This window comes from Vanacampus margaritifer, chromosome 8 (genome assembly GCF_051991255.1).
Source record: "Vanacampus margaritifer isolate UIUO_Vmar chromosome 8, RoL_Vmar_1.0, whole genome shotgun sequence".
Lineage (NCBI taxonomy): Eukaryota > Metazoa > Chordata > Actinopteri > Syngnathiformes > Syngnathidae > Vanacampus > Vanacampus margaritifer.
The window spans coordinates 13,755,839-13,776,876 of record NC_135439.1 but is presented as its reverse complement, the minus strand read 5'-3'; the positions used below and the strand labels follow the sequence as shown (position 1 = coordinate 13,776,876).

Below are 21,038 nucleotides of genomic sequence, written 5' to 3'. Positions count from 1 at the left end.
TTTAAGTCATTAGTTGTCACTTTCTCTTTGTCTTTGCAGATCATTACCAACTTTTGACACACACTTTTCATGCCTCCTTTTAAAAAATAAACTAAAATAGTAATGTCGGCCGTGACAAATGTTATTTTGAGTAAATGTTGGGAGCTTTTTTTTTTTAAAGGAGAAAAAAAAGGGAAGGATGTGCCACAAATGGTTTCCAGGCCGCAGTTTGGACACATGTTTTAACGTGTATTTCTTCAGTTATAATTGACAAATTTTGCAGGGGTGGGGTGGTCCCCCCCCCCCGTAAGTCATTCAACAACGTTAGCAAAGCGATGATAAATGTCGAACAACGGCTAGCTAAATGTGTATATCAGTGCGAGTGCGAAGGTTAATATGAGGGAAATTGTTGAGCCAAGTTATCAATTATCAAAATTAGCACTCTAGTTAAATGACATTAAAACTTAATTTTTAGTTTTGACATTTCAGAGTCTGTGCTTTTTTAGGTTAAGGGATAAGAGTTAATGATCAGGGAAAGTAAAAGCTGAATCAGTACTTCTGCTTTTTCTACTAAAACGAGTCAGTTTTATCGTGCACGGTTTTGTAACCTGACTCGTCTGTTGTTGCCAAGAGCTTGATACTATTTAATATGAATATTTCTGGTAAGACCTGTCGAGGAAGTGACACACGGGCATCTAAAAACTTGAACGGGCAATTAAACGCGATTGAGGCAATAAACTGACAGTTGTGTGGCAATTAAGTGCAACGACGGCCACCAGTAAATATGACTCAAATGTATTCATGGTCGTATAATTTATTAACACTTTAGGGAGTAGCTAAACGTTCATATGTTTTTTTTTTTGTAACTTGAACGTTACATATGTACAGTACTCATAACTACAAATGCTGATACTATGACAGACTGCGTTTAGCGTTCTGGAGTTTGTAAGCACATTGAGTTCCCATGCCTATACTGGTTGTTCAACATTTACACGTCATCCTCACGGCTAACTTTGCTAACAGTTAGCAAGTGTTGTCACTGATGGCCAGGGCGCATGAAAGCAACCACCATTGAATATTGGTCCACGAAGAGGCCCCGATATAATGTTTAAGCGTGTCTCAGGGGTAAATAAAAATAACATTTAAAAAAAAAACTCACGAATGCGCTGTCAGACGCCCGCTTGAGTGTTGCTGCTGCCACGCCAAATACTCAACACACATGTGATGTAAACCCTGCAACGGCAGCAGCAGCAGATAGAATTGGCAAGCAGCCGTGCAAGAGGCGTTCAAGATAACAAATGTCGCGTAGTGTTGTAAAACGCAGCACAACATTCATATCGAAATGATGCAAAAATAAATGTTTTGCCCTCGTGTACAGTACATGATTTTATCATGTGTATCCAGAATATTCTGCGTCATGATCTAGCGACGTGGGCCCACGTAGGAAAATGGAGGAAATCAAACAAACAAACAAACAAACAAATCTTTGGTAGGCTAAATTATTTTAATGAGCAGTTCCTAAGTCTCTGTCATGCTTTACAAAAATGTGGACTTGAATCATGATTAATTTAAAATGCATTCCACATTAAAGTAAAAAAAAAAAATGTTCCTAAAATTATTTTTGACAAACAGTTCTCAGATGCAAATTTACTGAACTTACAAGTTAAATAGAACATTTTGATTTTGGAAAATATCACTCAGCACAACATTAACATTAGGAATCTCCTTTACAAGAGCCTTATCTAATAGTAAAAAGTTGTTTATAGTTGCACTTTGCAGTGGTGCATGCAAGTGTTTAAATAACAAAACTATTGGTAACACATCTTAATATATGTACACTCCTACACTGTCTCAAACTACCGCCACAAAAATGAACACTGTTAAGTAATGGCAGTGTTGTAGTCATTAAAATAAGGTTGTTTTTTTTAACTGTAAGTTATAATGGCTACACTGGACTGTCTCCTCCAAAAACTTCTCAAACAGACAAACAAATTTGAATTAGAAATGAACATCCAGTTGGTGTTTATTTATTTTTTTAGACTCAGTGTTTGTATTAACATGACATAATGTTTTCAATTCCTCTTTTCATTTTTAGATTTTATAATGATGTATTTATTTCCCTTATTTAATTTCAACTGAGCTGCACATGCACCTTTTCTTCTTACATACTACCTTTGGTTCCTCTTCCAGTTTAGATTGTGCATTCATAATGTTATTCTTAGGTTGTACACTTCTCCTTAAATTCTGCAATTCTTGCGGTTTTAATTCCACGATACCTTATTTGGTTCTTCATTTAATATGACACAGAAATAAGACAACTATAGTGTTTATGTTTTGGTTTCGTAGCCCTTATTAGTGTCAAGAGAAGCGCATGTCAACTCGTGTGGCAAAGACAGTACAGAGAATTAAAAATGTGTCTTCACACCGGTTTATTATTGTGGAAAAGATTCCCTACACAATTTAAATAAAATAATCTGGAAACTGGAAAACGGGCTCCACCAAGAGAGTCTACAGCACATCACGGAAAACGTCCATTGACCGGCTTGTCAGAAGTACTTTCATAAGCACGTAGTTGAACGTTCACTGTTGTGTCATCTTGGCTGCTTCGGCTTTGATGAGGGAGATGAGTTCCAGGTTTATTAGAAACACGAAGCGAAGTCCTGCGATCTATAGAAATAGATGCCACCATTATGTTACACTCTGTATATTGACGTAAATGACCACATTTTTTGTCAATATTGACATATATTGCTATATAGTACAGGGGTGTTAACTTGCTGATAAACTCGACACGCACCTCCACCACTGAGTTGTTGTTTAGTTTCCACTTGTTGCCCGACAGGACCGGTCTGCCATCGATGTAGATGGGTCGTCTGCCCTCGTTGGCGATGAAGAAGTCCCCATTATTCTTCAGTTTAATAATTCCTGCGAACATCAAATGTCATTTTAACCTCACACAATTTTTTTTTGTTTCGCACTTCCTCATCATGTTAATTCACCTTGTTTTCGTGATATTTTCCAGGCGGGCCCCTCTAGTGACAGATCCACATCTATCTGTTTATCTTTGGTCGCGCGGCCCAGTGTAATCTGGGCGAGGATGAATGGAAAGAAAGTTAGAAAATTGCAACTGGATCTGATCGTGAGAGTACACCACCTGTGTTTGACGTACCTCTCGCGATCTCATGAGGTAGCGTACCATTCGTCCTCTCAGAGCGGCCAACGTCTGGTTGTCAAAGTCAGGCATGCTCATCCCTGTCGCGCGCAGTCACAGGTTAGTACAGGTAAAAAACTAAACAGATTTCTACTTATTTTCTCCTTCTGAGTAGATTTTTTTTGTTTTTTTCAATTTGCTTTTCCACAGCATATTTTTTATGGAAAATAAAAGGTTTCTAGTGCGGTTAGAATTTAGCAGAATAGACTGTGCTTTGTAAACTAGCTCCTCTTCACAGCCATGTTATTAATGTAAACAGTGCATGTCTGTCAGTGGACACGTGCTTCTGAAATATGAAAGTCATCTTGAAAAACTCAATTTAAACTCGAGTTAATCCATAAATGGATTTATTGCTCATTGCTATTTCCACTACAGGCCCGTTTAAGACAACTGGTTAACTCATTCACTGCCATTGACGGCTATAGACGTCAAAAATTCATTTGAACTATTGATATTAGTTAAACATTTTTTCCCCACTTTTGTTAACAAGAGTATGAAAACCTAGAAAAAAATATTGCACATTTAGAACAGATTTAAGATTTGTGATTAACCGTGAGTTAATTATTGAAGTCATGCGATTAATTACAATTAAAAAAATTAATCACCTGACGCCCCTATTTTTTTTATAATCTTTTGGAGTAAAAAAAAAAAAGATTATTAAAAAAAATGTCTAGGTTTTCATACTCTTGTTAACAAGAGTGGAAAAAAATGTTAAACTAATAGAAATAGTTCAAATGAATTTTGGACGTTTATAGGCGTCAATGGCAGTGAATGAGTTTTAATCATTTCTACCTGTGATACTGTCCACAAGGACCTGCCAGCGGGGCAACTCTTGCTCCAACTGCCTGATCTCCTTTTTTTGGTGACGATCAGATATCATCAGTTCTGGAATGGAAAAGCAGATTTTTAATATTTTCACTTTGGACAATTAATAATGCAAATGAAACGTTCACCCTTCTTACCGTGTTCCAATACTTCATCTCTACTTTCTCTGCATGTGAAGACAAGATGACAAATGGATCAGAGGTGGAATTTGTTGGATTCTTAAAAAATGCACTAAAATGACACCATGCCTTGTCCACATTACATGACATAGGCAAAAAAAAATAAAGAAGCAAACCAAAAAGGACAACTTTCAGTTTTGGTGAATTTGATGTAACCGGTGTCATGTGACCCCCCGCAAATATTCCAGGGGGCGCTACTGAGTGAATTTTGATGGGTTTTATTTCAAATGCATTATCAGCAGGATACGTCCTTGCAATAATTGGAGATTTTTAGGCATTTTGAGGCCCCCCAAAAGGTGCAAAAATAATTCTAAGAAGAAACTCAAAGAGGCTTGCTTAGGTCCTAATAAATAAAAAATGTCATAATTTGGCCCCAATTTTGCAGCAGATGTACAAAACATACACACATATCCAAATCAAAGCATGCCTTACTTTAACTTGACATCATCAACAATCTGCTCCGCATCAGAGAAGTTCAGCACTTGATCCCCCTTTGGGAGCGGCTGGACTGCAACACAACACAATCATTAACACACACTACAATAAATTTGTTTTTGTAATTAAACTACTACACGTTTGCATCACAAACAATTACTATAATGTCAAATCCTTTGACACTGACAGGGTTTCATCATTTCAAATGCTGATAAATGCAGTGAATTGAAATGAATGGATAATGTCCACTATCAATCGATCTTGGCAATTGTATACATTTGTAACTAACATAACAGTATCATAAGTCTAATATAGTCAAATCTGTTACGTAAAGTTGAACTCTTTCACTGCCATAAATTCATAAAAGAAAACAATTACTAAAAATTAGGGCAATTAATTTTTTTTATTGTAATTAATCGCATGACTTCACTAGTTAACTCACAATTAGAAATAGTTCAAATGAATTGTTGACATTTTTAGCCGTCAATGGCAGTAAATGAATTAAAAAAAAGAAAAGAAAGGATTATTAAAAATTTGGGGCAACAGGCAATTACATTTTGTAATTGTAATTAATCGCATGACTTCACAAGTTAACTCACGATTAATCACAAATTTTATATCTGTTCTAAATGTACAATAAAAAAATCTAGGTTTTCATACTCTTGTCAACAAAAGTGAAAAAAAAATGTTAAACTAATAGAAATAGTTCAAATGAATTGTTGACGTTTATAACCGTCAATGGCAGTGAATGAGTTAAGTCTATATGTTTGCCATGCCGAGCGTGAGCTGACTCACCACTCTGGTCATCCAGTAGGTAGTATTGCTTGAGAAGCTGCCAGTGGACCAGTAGACTTTTGGGAGTTCGGGATTGGTGAAAAACACTTGAGTGTTTACTCAGGAGATCCTGGAATACGTCTAATTTCGGCTGACTTGTCTGATGACAAACAAAGTAACATGCATCTGATTCCGTTGCAATGTTACAGCAGGGAGATAATCACCCAAAAAAAATCAATGTGTGCGTACTCACCGAGCCAATCTTGGCCAGCAGTACTTCCTCGGCCTGATTGAAGAGAGCTTTGCTTTGTATCGCAGCTACGGCTTCCGGATGGAGCTGCCGCATGGCCTGCCACGCAAGTCTGACGAGCCACAACAGCAGGGAGGAAAGTGAAAAGTCAAAATGTCAACGCAGCGGAAGGAAACATGCGGCTTGCCTGCCCGGTCGGTGTCTTACTTTGAGATGACTGGATCGTAGAGAAGCGCGTACCACCGCTCTTTAATTTCCCGCAATGTGAAACGACAGCTGAACTTGACCCCTAAATGGACAGATGTGAGGTCTGTTGTCTGCAGAATATAAACACAAATGTTTATGGTCACATATGGGCTATTAACATCACATCTGCACAATCTAATAACATTTTCTTGCGTGGAAAACAGAATAATCCTGATTGTTCAATATTAAGACTGTGCTTGAAAAGCATCTAAATAATGATTCAATGAAAATGTTTAGTACTTAAGCGTTGAATAAAAAAAATTGTGCCTACATGAACGTTTCAAACTCACCTGCAATACTGCATTAATAAGCAGCAGGTCATCTGTAGGCTTCCAGCGACCTAAATCTTTCGTCATGTGTAGCGGCTGTTTACTTTTCTTCATTCTTTTGGTTATTGGCGTAGGATGCATCAGCATCGTGAGAGGCGGCGTCAAAGCAGGTCCTGATTTCGCCATCTGCCAAGATAGCACGAAGGATGAAAAAAAAAAAAAAAAAAAAAATCATAATTAAAACGAAATTTGTTTTTTCACTCATATGAATTCTTTACCTTCTTTTTCTCACTGGAAGAAGGCTCGCTACCTGAGCAGCGTAAAGGCTCCATGAGAGGAGGCCCTTTAACGCGGCTTGATGATTTTACAAGGCTGCTTTCCACCAGCTCATCGTCAAACTTCTTTCTCTTTATCGATCTATGGATGTTGTTTGACCACATTAACAATTACACAAGACTATCGTCAAGACACAAGAAGTAACACATCTACATCTTTATTTATCCTCAACAGAATATGAAGACCAAGCTAGAAATAGACAATAGATTTAATGGAACCTGGAAGAACTTCTGCGTTTGGGAACTCCACTGCCAAACGCTTGCGTCGTTGTCCTTTTCACATCTTTTATAACAAGCGACTCTTCATCTTCTGAGCGGCTGTGTGAACCTGCAACTGCCATTGGCACACCAGGCTCAACCGCTTGCATCTGGTAAGAGCAAAGGTCAAAGAAGAAATTTCACATATAGAGAGAAAGTAGTAATATGAAGACTGTTGTTCACCGTTAGGTTTTGTATTGGTTCTGTAGATTGTCGTTTGAAACTTTGCATTTAAAAAATGACAATAACTGTGATGTTTCCTGAACGCGAGAGTGCAAACTGGTAATGATATTTAAAATTTTAAACCTATGTAAACGGCCACACTTTTTCAAAAACCTCGCATTTATCAAGAATGTATAACGATCTCAACCGTACTTTGTTAAACGAACACATCACAGCACTTCAGAACATCACACGACCTAATAAACTGGCCCTTTTAGGCAATGTAATGCAAGCGATGCTACTTCCTTTACAGCTAGTATTGTTTACATGTTAGCTTTAGCCACAGGGCCGAAGATACTAACACAAACACGCCCCACTCCGTAACGTCTGCTCGATGGTCGATGTAAAACAACAATAATGTGAATCATACTTGTTTAATTTGATAGAAACATGTTATCTTTAAACTTATTCGGTATTTACTGACCAACATTCCAATGTGAGCTAACGTTAGCCGCTGTTGATTAGCAAGCTAATACTAGCGAGGTGCAAGTTCTAGTGACTCACCGTTCCTTCGTTGTTTTATTGCGGTATTAGATCCAGTATTTGGCTGCGTGTGTACTGTATATCGATGTATACTTAATCAAAACCGTGTAAACAGGTGTGTCTTTGTACTACATCGCAAGATCGCGACAACATACGGTTAGCATAGAGCTGGTTGTAGTTGTAGTCATGTTTTCCTCTTCTTGTGAGGAAGCGACGAGGTCAGTAAACATGTTCGCGGCGCAATTGCGACACCATGTGGACTGGAGAGTCAGCGCGAAAAAAAAAAAGTTTATTCGAATATATGCAATGATGTATGTTTATATTCTATTGCCCGACGCCTGCGATAAATGTGTCTTGATTTTAATTAAGTTATTTGCTAATTATTAGCTAAAAGCTCAGTCCTGTTACACAATCAGTTATAATAAAAACAATGACATAAATATGAAGTTGTCTGAAATGGACCAATATACAATTCCATGTGTATTTTTTTTAGATTTAGAGTTGGAAAAAAAATACAGGAATTCTGAATGAGTTACAGCAAGCAAATTGCACCGATTCGGTGAAATGGCCCAAATACTGGATGCTGTAATTTTTTTCTATCGAGTCGAGACAGTACAGTATTATTGATCGTTTTCATTTTGACGCATTGTCTGTTGCAAAAGCAAACATAATGAGTGCAGTACAGACACAAGAACGTTGACATCCAGTACCACATTTCTGAGAAATGTATGCCTACGCTACGTGCCAAAAGTTTAGCTAGTGGCTTGGCAGTGCTAAAAATCTTTTTTAGATTCGACCTTGCACACACACACGCGCCCACACACATACACACAAAAACAATGCTTGCTGGGATTTTATTGTCATGTAATTTCAAAGTTCCATGATAAATTACAATAAATACAGAATTCAGACACTAATGTTGCTACGTTTTCCAAAGTGTACAAAGAGAAAGGAAAAAAAAATGTGAGGACAGTCGCTATACAGACAGATTTACAAAGTGAATTCAAAATATTTGCACCTGATTGTTTATGAAAAGAAATGTTTCTAACAGTTGCCATGGGTGCAGAATTTTAAAAAGAACCCTATCTCTCAAACACAACCTGGATTTCAATCTTCACACGCGACATTGAACAAGACACCCACGTATCATTTTATTATTATTATTATTATTATTATTGCGACGTCACCACAGCTGAACAGTGATGGTGAAGAGGAAAAGGTGTAACCATAAAACTCGAAATGAAACTTACTATAAAATTGAAAATCACCTGGCTGCTCACCCGAACAATACAAACAATTACCTACACAAATTAATTTGACTAAGCAGATGCTAATATAAATACTACAATGGCTTGCCACTAAATCAAACAATACAATAAAACACCACTAGGTGACAGTATTGTACCGCAAACAACTTGTGCGCCTACAATTTTTTTCACAAGGTCTTTTTGCTTTGAATTTTACATAAGTCAACTTATTTGTATTTTATTTATTTACATTTGTCAGTTAGAAATGAGAAAATGTTACTTTAAAACACTGACTGCACAGCTGATAAAGCTTTCATTATGGTGACATGATGAGCCTATCATAAACTGTTTTACAGATTAGAATTTGAAAGTAAACCATCTTCATGGTACACATTTAATTTGGCATTTCCACTGTGACGCCCTGTCCTGAATGCACCACACACTTGGACCATGAGCTTGCTTATGATAAAGATGTGGGAGGTTGTGAATGAACACAATTTTTAATCACAGCTGCGTCATTTGATCTAATATAAAAAAAATCCGCTTCAATGGCTTCTTAAATGTTGAATTCTAAATGATAGTTTGAGGAGCGTCTGCTAAACGACATTCATGGCAGTTCTCTGACTGATTTGTGCAAATATGCGTTATCATAACCAAAAGGCTCCCATGGAGCGCCTGGGCCGCTGTACTTTTTGAAATGATTGCGAACAGGTCGCCGCCTGGCCGTGTGCTTTGTGCTCTTGAAGGCCGTGGCCACTTTCACGTCACTCAGTGAAGAGTGGGTCATCGTTCAACAAACTGCAGGTTGATGACATTTTCCGGAACGAGCAGTGTCCGTGTCATGGGCTTCACAGAAACACCTTCTGGGTCCGGCCGCACATCGAACTCTATCAGGATCTACGGAGAGCACAAACACAGGGCAGAGACTGAGACGTGGTCAGCACATGAAAAACGCTTTTTGGTTAGTCACACACTTGTAATGTGTCTTTGAGCCAAAAATAAAAACGGATTTGACTATAATAATCGATACAGTTTTGACTGACACTGTCGGGGCGATCTCATCTCAATGAAGTGAGAATTCACTTGCTCAGTGTGTGCATGTTTTGTGGGATAAAAGGCTGCGCGCTCCCAACATTCCTTCTCAATATTCTATAAAGGGTGATTCCACCAGGGGGTGCAATTTCCCCATTTAAACAATGATGTCACGGAGCATTTCTTGACACCAGCCTGCGCATCTGCATATATTTCACATACCAGAAACTGCTGCTCTGTATGAATGGCAATAGGTAATTTATGCATTTTATGCCATCTAGTAGTAGCACATTTGATAGTTTTGTCTGATAGATGAATAAAGATAGATTATTTGTAGTTTAAAGAAAAAAAGTAGATCAGATTAATTCAAACGCTGATTTGAGATTTATCCACATATTTTGAAAGATTTTTTTTTTGAGAGCTTAGTTCCGGGGTCCACTGTATTAGAGTATAAAAGACATACCGTGAAATCCCATGAATAACAGTTCTTTTCTCTGCACTTGTGTATAATATGGTCCCCCCTGATTTGCTGGTATATTTTATTATCAGAGTGAATAATATGAATAATACAGATTCAAAACATACCAATACTGTAAAGTGTAAACACTTTTAAATCCAGGTTAAAAACTATGCTCTTTTCCCAAACTTATAATGAAGGTCTTTCAAAGTGTTTTTAAAATCCTGTATTTTAAAATCTTGTCTATACACTCATTTTAATAAGCTTTAACAAAAAAAATCTTTACTTTGCCTATAAATCTGTTTGTAACTACTTTTAAATGTTTTACTTTTATAGTATGTGAAGAATATTGAGTAAGGTTGTGGTTGAAATGCGTTATAATTCAGTGATTCTATTTTTTTATAAAAAAATTTACAACCCCTAGGTACTTCCTAGGGTACCTTTAATTAAAACGTCAACAATGTGAAAAATGTTCACCCTCTTTTTTTGTGATTTTTTGGGGGCAACACATTTTAGTGTTATGCACAGAATTTAATTAAATGATCATCTCTTTGACACTATCAGTCAAATCAGAGGATTGTTATCTATGTAAAAGGAAAAAAATTTGGTCAAATGTTATTCCGTTTTTTGAGAGGGACAATACTGAATAGTTTAAAGTCATCAATCCAGATGAATTGTTTATAAAATGGTGTTCTTACCCTGGCGAGAGCAAGGTAGAGCTCCAGCTCAGCAATACGTCGGCCGATGCAGCTGCGTTTTCCCACCCCGAAAGGCACCGAGGCGTACGGGTGATGGGTCTGGTCCTTTGTCAACCATCTGTGCGGCAGGAAGTCATTTGGATTGGGAAACACGGCCGGATCGCGTGACGTTGCAAAGTGGCACAGCGTAATCAGAGTCTGGAAGGAGCGATTTTAGTGTTACACTTTCCCAGTGCTGATGATTCGTCTGAAGTGTACCAGACTCCTTTCAAGACTCACATTTTTGGGAATGAGGTAGCCTCCAACCTGGATGTCTCTCTCAGTGATGACTCGAGCATTCGCAGGGATGACCGGATACAACCTGGAAAAGGTCACCAGCCGTGAGCGTGAACAAACTTGCGCATTTCAACATGGCTTCTTTTGGAGGAATCTTACCTGAGCACTTCTTTGACTACGGCCTTCAGAAGACGCATGCGTGCTACATCTGCCGCCTGGGGCACCTTCCTGCCTTCCATTACGCTCAAAACTTCATCGCGTAGTGAGGCCTGCACCTCAGGATGACGTGACAGCTCGTACAGCGACCAGGACATCGTGCAGGATATCTAGAAATAACATAAACATCATTATAATTACAATGAACTTAGTGTTGAGCTAAACACTATCAGAATAAATGACCTACATTTATAGTATAAATTATAATATTTGTTTGATTTTAGCCTATATGTGGTGTCAATAGACATGGGCCAATAATAGATTCTGACGGTATGTTAACGGTGAGCAAAAATATCACAGAATATTATACTATATTATATTATATTATGTTATATTAGATTAGATTATACAGTACATATATATCATATTATATTATATTATATTATATATATCATATTATATTATATTATACATATATATCATATTATATTATATTATGTTATATTATATTATATTATACATATATATTATATTATATTATTTTATATTATATTATTTTATATTATATGAAATTATATTATATTATACATATATATATCATATTATATTATATTAGATTAAATTAGATTATGTTATATTATATTATACATATATATTATATTATATTATATTATATTATTTTATATTATATGAAATTATATAATATTATACATATATATCATATTATATTAGATTAGATTAAATTAGATTAGATTTTTTACATTAAGAAGTGTTCAACTAGAATAAATAAATAAATAAATAAATAAATGTTAACTGTCTTCTGCTTAAATTCTTCTTAGTTAAGCCACAGTGTCCCTTCAAAGGTGAGTTTTTTTATTTTTTTAAACAGACCCATGTGCTACTCATGTTGTTCTTGGGGCTAACTAGTACAAACATGCACCTCACACATTAATCAAAATTCCCCCGAGTGAGTAACTCTAACTGTATCTTTCATCAAATCTCCCTCCGTCATCCCTCCTTCTCTTCCGCGCATAGTTGCTCACCCCTCCCCGCTCGGTCTCTGCTCACCAAGAGGGTGGGGAAAAAAAAGTGACTAGCCTCCAATTAACTTCAAAGAGGCGGCTCGTGTACTCAGCTCTGAAAGCCCTGCTTAGAAGTCCCCTCAAAAAAGAAAGGAAGAGCTCATTGGCAGTGTCGGACAGTATTAGCGATGATTGAAATCTTGAATTAATTATTTTATTGAACAATTTTCATCAAGTACCACCTGCACGGCCCACCAATGCAATAAATGCATGTAGGTAAAGTGTGACAGCAACAAAGACAAAGTGGATGTTTGGTCTTACGGTGTCGACGCCTGCAAGCAGCAGCTCAGTGATATTGCTGTAAATAGTCTTCATGGGCAAATCTGTTTGGGACAGGAAGTAGGCAAGGTAGTGGCCTTTCACTTCTTGGCATTTGCTTTTTCTCTCGGCTTCTTTCAGGTGCTGGTCAATGTGGCTTTTAGCTGGAAAAGCAGCACAAAGTCACAGCATGTTAACACGGAGGAAGAAGGAAGAAGATTATGAGAAAGATTATGATTCTATACAACAGAAACATTTCCACATAATCCAGCCTTTACATTCCCATATCTTGTAGTGCGTGCAGTTTAAGGACTATAATCTCTGGTTTGCTGATGTAACTTTGGATGAGCATCATTATTTCAAACATGTTCGATTTTCATGTTTGGACTCCTAAAACGGGCGGACATGCATCGAAGCAAGTATGGAGGACCAAAAATGCCCAATTTAAAAAATAAATAAATAAATGTGAAAATGAAAACGGATATTAAAAATAGGTTACAAAAAGTAAATACTGAAAATAAATATAAATGGGAATAAAAACAACACAAAAAATATATAGATACACATAAATAAATAAATAAAATAATTAAAAAACAAGACTGCCCCCTCATTTGAATAACATTACATGACATATTTCATGCTGACAACGTCAATAAATATGAGCGCAGAGCATTTTTTATTTATTGATTGACATTGAATTCTATTTCTAAACAGTGTTCCCTCGTTTTCCGCTGGGGTTAGGTTCCAAAAAATACCCGCAATAAATGAAATCCGTAAAGTAGCCAGCTTTATGTTTTACAGTTATTATCAATGTTTTAATGTTTCTAAAAAAAACTCACCATACACTTTTCTCATCAAGGCATTTCATTTTTCTCACATTTCTCTCGTTTAAACATTCTCATTGTTCAAACCTTCATGAAGTTTATAAAAATATGCAAAACACTGTAAAAAAAAAATTACATGCAAAATTGCACACACAAAAATCCGCGATACAGTGAGACCGTGAAAAGTGAACCGCGCTATAGCGAGGGAACACTGTACTTTTTTTTTGTAATCTCGTTATTTATTTATTTAGTTATTTATTTATGTATACAGTGTTCCCTCGCAATAACGCAGCTCACTTTTTGCGGTCTTGCTGTTTCGTGGATTTTTTTTAGTGCAATTTTGCATGGATTTTTTTTTTTTACAGTAATGTACCTATTTCATAAAATTTATGAACGTTTGAAAATTAAGAATGTTTAAACTAAAGAGTAAATGTGACAAAATGTTAATGCCTCGATGAGAAAAGTGTAGGAATTGTGCGGTGAGGGGTTTTAGAACCTTAAAACATTTATAATAAATAAAGCTAACTACTTTTTTTAAATATATATTTTTACAGTTTTATTTTCACGTGCATTTATTTATTTATTTGGGCATTTTTGGTCCTCCATAAAGCAAGTAGTGGAAACCAGCACTAGCCAATAGGAGTTGAGAAGGCCAGAAAAATAATTACAGGAAGTGTAGATGTTGAGTTTGGTTTGAGCAACTTCATCTGGAGCTTCACGCGACACTAACATCAATCTTGATTCACCCTTTTTGAGGACATGATTTGATTATTTAGGCACATTTCATAGCACTGCAATTACATAAGCTCAGACCCAAAGACCCAAAAGAACCTACCAAATTCAAACATGCTGTCCCAGCTCTGACAGAAGGCGTTCCAATTTTTGGGGAATAGCGAATGTATCCATCTTGGGATGGCCATGGTAAGAAGCGTCTGGACAAACATGGTATTGATGGACTCGATGAAGTGCTCCGTTTTTTTAGGAACCACCGGCTCCAGACAGCCGATTCTGGACTCAAACAGCACGGAAGAGATTCCTGTAAAAAAAAAGAAATAATTTTTTTTTTTTTTTTAAATGAGTCAAGACATGTCACTGATGCAAACTAAATTGGCAGAGAACAGACAGCAGTTGATGAATAGTTTGATGGCCACTCAAATGTGATGAAACGCTTGTCATTAATCATCGCTTGGTCCAAATGTATTCACTGACAGATTTACTGTACTTGTAAGCTTTAGGATTTATCAGAGCTGATGTGACAAGATATATAGTATACCCCCATCCACTATATTTTTTTCACATTTATGGCACTTAATTTTGAAGGTATTTAAATGCCCTTTTATAATCATACGAAGACATTTAAACACATCTAAGATATTGACAGATAGCAAGAGATGTTTCTGGGTTTGGAGGGAACAAATCCTGTTTCTTCCAAACTAACAAACTTACCATCTCACTATTGTATTTATTTAATAATCATGCTAAATGATGTACAATATAAAGCGAACCTACAGATGTCCCTTTCTTTAGCCCAGATAGATAACAGTGGACAAAATTCAATAATTTTCCACAAAAATGAGGCTGTGCTGGAATCACGGACTTATGTATGACTGGACTGTCAACAGGAGCCTCGCGGCTGAAGCCAGAGGGCAGCCATCTTACGTTGCCACTTTTCCTGACAACTTTACCACTTAGCAGTGGGTGTTTTATGCTAGGATCCCTTTATGGAGTCATGAGAGCCTCGCAAAGAGCAAACGTAAGTGTTTGAATTGACCAATCAGAGTATATTATCTCAAAATCATGATTTGTGGCTCACAGAGGTTAGCTTTACCTTTCACGGTGATTGATTTTACTTTGATTGTTGATGGGTCTGATGAATCTTTAAGTAGCATCCAAAATAACATGAAAACGCCGCTGAGAAATCAATGTATTCTAGTTGGCCGGTGAACGTAAGATGGCCGCCAGTCACTTTTTATTTCCTTAATCATTTTTTTAAGTATACATTTTTGGGCTTTTAGCCTTTAATCGGTAGAACAGCTGAAGAATTTATACTGTATATACACTAGTGGCTGGGATACAGTAGCCAACTGTATTTCCTGTTTCATTCTTCTTTTTTTCAAATGCACAGTTTCAAACTAAATAAGTGCGTACTCCAGTGGTCGAAAGAGGAATTACACCCGGTTTTTACAAACTGCAAAAAAATTACGTCTAGTCATGTACTTGCTGTAAGACATTTATGTTTATTTTATGTTTTATCAATAAAGTTTTGTTGCAAACCGATTGTGTTCATCATTTTTCTTCTGAATTCATTGCAGAGTTGTGTGTGTTTTTTTTTTTTTTTTTTAAATTTACATTACAATATATGCTGCTATGATGTTATGGAGTTCAGGTATCTTCTGTATCAATGATTCTCAAAGTGTGGGATGGTACGAGAATCGCTGTCAAAGTAACTTTTAAATTCAACCCATTAGCATTTAACATCAAATCAAAATATAACCCGCAATGGCAGGGCCTTTTATTGTACCATACTTAAGCTAACCATAGCATGATGCTACATCAGTGGAACAACATGTTCAAACTATCTGCTTCATCACGAAACAGTCGTCCGAGCTCCATTTGAACCTCACCCTCAAGGCCGAAGTAATAGAACTCCCTGGCGATGTCGGTCACGAGGCCTTCGGGTTGTCTGCACAGGCGCAGTTTGGCGATGAGGTCGCTGACCACGCCGTTCAGGGTTTGGTCGTAAGCTTCGACCGCCTTGGGCCGCAGCATGTGCTTGGCAAGGAGGCTTCGCACCTCCTGCCACTCCTCGCCTTCACTGAGCACAATACAAAAATCAACATCATCGTCAATATGTATGGGCTTGTTTTGGGAGTTAATGAGGAATGTGACACCAAGCATTTTGGAGTAAACAATTAAAGCGCAATCTCATTTTTACCATGTTGGGACTGCAGTGGCTCAGTCCCTAATAAGTTGGCTTTTAGGACTTGATGACCAAGAGAGTTTGTACAGAAGACACACAAAAAAGGTTTCAATGTACAGTTTTCATAGCTCACTCAATTTGATCTCGCGCTGAACGTTTGTAACTTGTTTTGCATGTGAGTAGTTTGTGTTTCCTGAAGTCATGCCACATCCATTACAGTAGGTGGCAGTGGCGCTCTCATTGTCAGAGAGTCTGCAATGGCTATTAGCTCCTCTGCAGACATGTATTTACAACAATTTTATAGATACTCTTATTTTATGTATTTATAGCCATGTTGGAGAGTTTAGGTGGGGGGGCATCTTCTTTCTGAGGGGGGGGGGGGCATTAGAAAAAAGTACAAGAGAAGCATTGCCTTAATGCGTACAAGAAAATGGTTACTTTCATTTTACAATTGGAACGGAATGCGTAACTCGCTCACATTAGCAGTATTTGCATGACGTTTTATTTTTGGTTCCTACCAATAATTCAGTGGCGTTTTGAGGCGGAACTAATTGTTGCCTTAAATTTCCGCATTGTCACATAAGATAGATGCACGTCTGACAAAATTGCAGTTAATTTTTTATCAATATGTTTTTTTGCAAACAGATTGCGTTTCTCATTTTCTTCTGAATTCATTGGCGAGTTACGTGCTTTATATTTTGCGTTACATGCTGCTATGATGTCACGGAGTTCAGGTATCTTTTGTATCAAAGTGTGGGATGGTACGAGAATCGCTGCCATAGTAACTTCTAAATTCAATCAGTTTGTTTTTAAATATGTATTTTTGGACCTGATGTTGGTTATAATGTTGCTACTTGACTATCATCTATTTATAAAACAAGGCTGGGAAATTAAGGTAAAACGCTAGCATGGTCTGTAGCCTGCTGTACGTCACGTCAATGACGTCATTCGTCTTAGATCGACATTAAAACTTACGATGTCAACAGTCCGTAGTGCTGACCTCGGAGCTTCCTGTAGTCCTTCCAGGATGACAGTTCCGAGCGCATGGGGCGCTGGCCCTCTTGCCTCAGCACCTGCTCAACGAGCGCCGGATGAGCTACATGGACCGTCTTGATGGGGCCGAAGCTCACCTTCCACATGGGACCGTAGCGCTGCACTCCTTCCAGCTGCACGTGAAACATGGGTTTGAGCTCATGAAACCAGCAAACTTGGGTGCATCTAAGGTTGATTGTTTTGACTGAAGATGACTTCTCGGACCTTAGTATGGCGACTGACTGACGCTGTCATTTCCCTGCAAGGTGATGTTTTTAGAATTACCATAAACCAGTGGTGTCAAACATATGGCCCGCGGGCCAGAAACGGACTGTGAGGGGATCCGATCTGGCCCGTGAGGACGCAATCCAAATTGCAGTTTTTCACTAAAATGTTGCTAACGTTCTGAAATTTGTCTGTTACTCAGGATCAGATGGTGCAGTGGTCACTAGAGAAGTGGGTATACTCTCAAATTTCAAAAAAAATTTTTTTAAGTATAGTCCAGAAAAACGCCCTCTTTTAGAAACGGTGAACTGTAAGAATTAAAAATCTGTTATTTGCACTTGCTCACAATAATGCATTTATCATGTCTTGTTAAGAACAGTTGTCATGTTTAGTTTCAGTTTTGTTTACTCCCTGTCATGTTTTCCTTGTGTGTTCCCCTTGTCTTGTCATTTCCTGTTTTATTGTGAAAAGTCTACTCCTCTCGTTTCTGGTCACTTGCCCTTCCTCGTGTGGTGTCTGTGTCAACCCTGATTGTGTCCACCTTTCCCCATTACCCTCATGTGTCATCCAATCAGTGCCCTCAGCCAGGTGTGTCTTGTCATGTCATTAGTGTTGGTGTATTTAGTCGGTTGTCTCCCCCCTGTCTGTGTCGGTTCATTGTTGCTGTTGCCACGCTCGTAAGTCTTTTGCCACGTCACGCTGACCTCTTTGCCTTATCCGGATCCATGTCATGTTGTTAGTCTCGCCTTAGTTGTTTTTTCATGTTTTGCTTCAGGTTTTGTTAGTTCCATTTGTTTTGTACTTTGAAGTTAGCCTTTTTTTGATTTGATATTAAAACCTCTTTTGGACTGCACCTCTGCCTCCTTGCTCTGCCTTCCCGCATCTGGGTCCTAAAGCCCCACCTTACTGACAACAGTTTGATAACACAAGCAGCCTGAAATAATGTAAAATGTATTTATCATGAGGCAAAAATAGAGTATATGTTATAATACAAATTAAAATATGAAGGAACAATGAACAAAAATAGTGAAATTGAAATTGTTTTGTGCTGAATCTTAAACTATTTGTCCCCATTTTTGTGATTTAATTTACCGGTACTTAAAAATCAAGTACCAGCCGATGAAAATTTAACTGGCAGCATCCATCCAGGGAATCGAACCCACGTTGCGATTAAGTATCCCATGTACGAGGGCAAACAGTTTCGCCTGAGCTAAACTTCTTGGTCACCATTGGGGCTCGGGGGAGCATTTGAAGGATTGTTTTCCTCCACATGGCCCGCCCTACTCTGCCTCCGATTGGCTCATCAGTCCTCATGCCAAAAGTTAGCCAATCTAATTAGTGTAGGCAGGAGGTACCGGCCAATTAGAGGCAGAGGAGGGTAGGCCGTGGCTGAACGGTGTGCATCAAGGGGGGATTTAGAAGTGGGTATACTCCATACCCACTAAAAAAAGAAGTGTATACCCTGGACTACACCACTGCTCAGGATCTGATGCAAAAGTTTAGCACTCATTTTTTGCTCCGAAATTTCAGATTACTCTGCGACAAGATAATAATGAATGGGATTTTCAGAATGCACGTGTAATTATTTGCACCAATAAAAACTGGATTTTTTTTTTTACCTGTTGTTACTTCGAGCTTATTAAGCCACGGACGGACCAAATTTGGGTTAAAGTGACCCCTAAATTGAAAATGAGTTTGACACCCCTGCCCTAAATACTTCAAACAAACACCTTTTAAAGTTATGTTTCTGTTCGCACAATGTAAAATGGAATTCATGCGTTTCACCTCGAAGGTTCCTCTGTATTAATTGGAAAAGCAAAGTTTTTGGGCACATCATTAAGGAGGGAGACCGCTTATCCAGTGATCAAAACGTGTATGGACCCTTTTTGGCAATAGCAATAGGCACACCTGCACAGTGAAATGCAAGATACAAGAAAATGTTTTTTTTTTTTTTTGTCTTACTGCCAGTGATAATTGTGATAATAATAAATAAGTGATAATTTGGCAATGAGTGGGTTGTTAAACTGCATGAGCTGATATTTTGGTTGAGTTTTAGGGTATTAGTTCAAATTTGATGGGATGCAGCTCCAAAAATCGGCAAATTACATAAACGACTACTTTAAATGGATTAAATCAGGGGTGCTCAAGTCTGGTCCTCGAGAGCCCCTATCCAACCTGTTTTCCATGTTTCCCTCCTGCAGCACAGCTGAATCGAATGATCAGCTAATCAGCAAGCTTTGCAGAAGCCCGATAACGATCCTCATCATGAATCAGGTGTGTTAGTGGAGAGAAACATGGAAAACAGGCTGGGTAGGGGCTCTCAAGGACCGAACTTGAGCACCCCTGGATTAAATTCTTGAAACAACCAGAAAGTGCATTTGCATTTCATTCTTCGTCTGTAACCACAAATTTACAATAAATAACCCAAAAACTTCCCAAATAATGTAGTCAATTTCCATAAATGCATTCAAATGTCCTGCTAATGATCTCTTTGGTTGCAGTCACGCCAAACGTGAACCTATTTTTGAACAAACAAACAAACCTACCTGTAACTGGTGCAGCTTGGACAGTGCCCGGCGGACCAATAAGTCCCAAGCGAAGCCGGGCATGGACGTGCCGGGCATGTCGTCCATGCTCCTCACCGTGGTCCCGTCGGGAGCGACCACTGTGCCCTCAGCCCACCTTCCGACCCACCTGAGGAGGGGGAAGCCGCTCAGGCCGGAAACCCGGAGAGCTTGCTGCAGCATCCTTCTGAAAGAGCTCATGGAGCGCTCGCCGGATGCCGATGCTCATTTTCTCTCCCCCGCCGGGTTGGAGGCTCTATTTATAACCCCGGCGACTTGCTCCTCGAACCTGCGGAGATAAAGCTGTACATTTTCTGATTCGGGGCCAATCGTGGGTGTGTGCGCGGTCCAGGTCCCGCCCCCGCCGGGATGAGACGATGGAGCTTGGAGGTGTGTCCAATCACAGGGTCGAACAAGGACCAGCCCCGAGAGGCTGCACACGTGGAGCTCCAGGATAAATAATACATGACTTGCTTGGGAATGTGTGTGTGAGCGGGGAGAGAAAGTGAGAGAGAGAGGGTGCGAGAGACACTGGCTTATCTCTAGCACTTTGCTCCCCCCACAGACCCGCAGGCTGACACATTTAGTTATCATGCATTTGTGAGTTTGGGGCCATTCTAGGCGAATGTTAACAGGGGAAAGAAGGGCTACATCATTGGGATGCTGGCACTGTATTTTTTTTTTTGGACACTTTTGCACATTGGCAACATCTCTTTTGATGCTGGGAAAGGTACAAATTTTTGGGGACAATAATATGTTCTATGCAGCCCCACACGTCTAAATACTTTATTTTGGTTAATA

At 38.4% G+C, this 21,038-nt stretch overlaps 3 protein-coding genes across 4 annotated transcripts in view; all 3 read right to left on the bottom strand.

The window, feature by feature from the left end:
* suox (sulfite oxidase) overlaps positions 1-1,305 on the bottom strand; it is a 7,402-nt gene extending 6,097 nt beyond the window's left edge. Inside the window, exon 1 of the mRNA XM_077574025.1 lies at positions 1,139-1,305. The gene's annotated coding sequence lies outside the window, so the exon portion shown is untranslated. The remainder of the gene's footprint in view (positions 1-1,138) is intronic.
* A 1,079-nt stretch (positions 1,306-2,384) lies between these two features.
* On the bottom strand, positions 2,385-7,715 carry mcrs1 (microspherule protein 1). The gene is made up of 14 exons (XM_077574282.1): positions 7,488-7,715; positions 6,723-6,871; positions 6,447-6,585; positions 6,190-6,354; positions 5,861-5,970; positions 5,657-5,765; positions 5,425-5,563; positions 4,627-4,702; positions 4,153-4,181; positions 3,983-4,075; positions 3,149-3,231; positions 2,979-3,066; positions 2,777-2,904; positions 2,385-2,646 (listed from the first exon to the last, which is right to left on the bottom strand). Exons 2-14 carry the CDS (start codon positions 6,869-6,871, stop codon positions 2,560-2,562), a joined length of 1,395 nt encoding a protein of 464 aa, XP_077430408.1. The 5' UTR covers positions 7,488-7,715; the 3' UTR covers positions 2,385-2,559.
* A 591-nt stretch (positions 7,716-8,306) lies between these two features.
* On the bottom strand, positions 8,307-20,706 carry cyp27b1 (cytochrome P450, family 27, subfamily B, polypeptide 1). Of its 2 annotated transcripts, XM_077574182.1 has the most exons (10): positions 20,220-20,706; positions 17,547-17,582; positions 17,392-17,489; positions 16,121-16,311; positions 14,332-14,532; positions 12,676-12,836; positions 11,336-11,502; positions 11,180-11,261; positions 10,901-11,098; positions 8,307-9,610 (listed from the first exon to the last, which is right to left on the bottom strand). In XM_077574182.1, the coding sequence occupies exons 1-10, from the start codon at positions 20,436-20,438 to the stop codon at positions 9,497-9,499; spliced, it is 1,467 nt and encodes a 488-aa protein (XP_077430308.1). In that variant the 5' UTR covers positions 20,439-20,706; the 3' UTR covers positions 8,307-9,496. The 2 variants fall into 2 exon arrangements, with proteins under 2 accessions (XP_077430308.1, XP_077430307.1); XM_077574181.1 differs by having other exon boundaries at positions 17,392-17,582; positions 20,220-20,704.
* Positions 20,707-21,038: the final 332 nt, after the last annotated feature.

Bases quoted from the DNA above. Each gene is read 5' to 3' on its own strand.
- cyp27b1 (XM_077574181.1), bottom strand. From the start codon at position 20,438: ATGAGCTCTTTCAGAAGGATGCTGCAGCAAGCTCTCCGGGTTTCCGGC. The intron at 17,583-20,219 runs GTAGGTTTGTTT...TTTCACGTGCAG, and splicing joins CCAAGCTGCACCAGTTACAG to CTGGAAGGAGTGCAGCGCTA. The intron at 12,837-14,331 runs GTAGGTTCTTTT...CTGCTTTTCCAG, and splicing joins GGACAGCATGTTTGAATTTG to CTAAAAGCCACATTGACCAG.
- mcrs1 (XM_077574282.1), bottom strand. From the start codon at position 6,871: ATGCAAGCGGTTGAGCCTGGTGTGCCAATGGCAGTTGCAGGTTCACAC. The intron at 4,703-5,424 runs GTGAGTCAGCTC...GTTGTGTTGCAG, and splicing joins CCTACTGGATGACCAGAGTG to TCCAGCCGCTCCCAAAGGGG. The intron at 3,232-3,982 runs GTAGAAATGATT...TGCGCGCGACAG, and splicing joins CCTTGTGGACAGTATCACAG to GGATGAGCATGCCTGACTTT.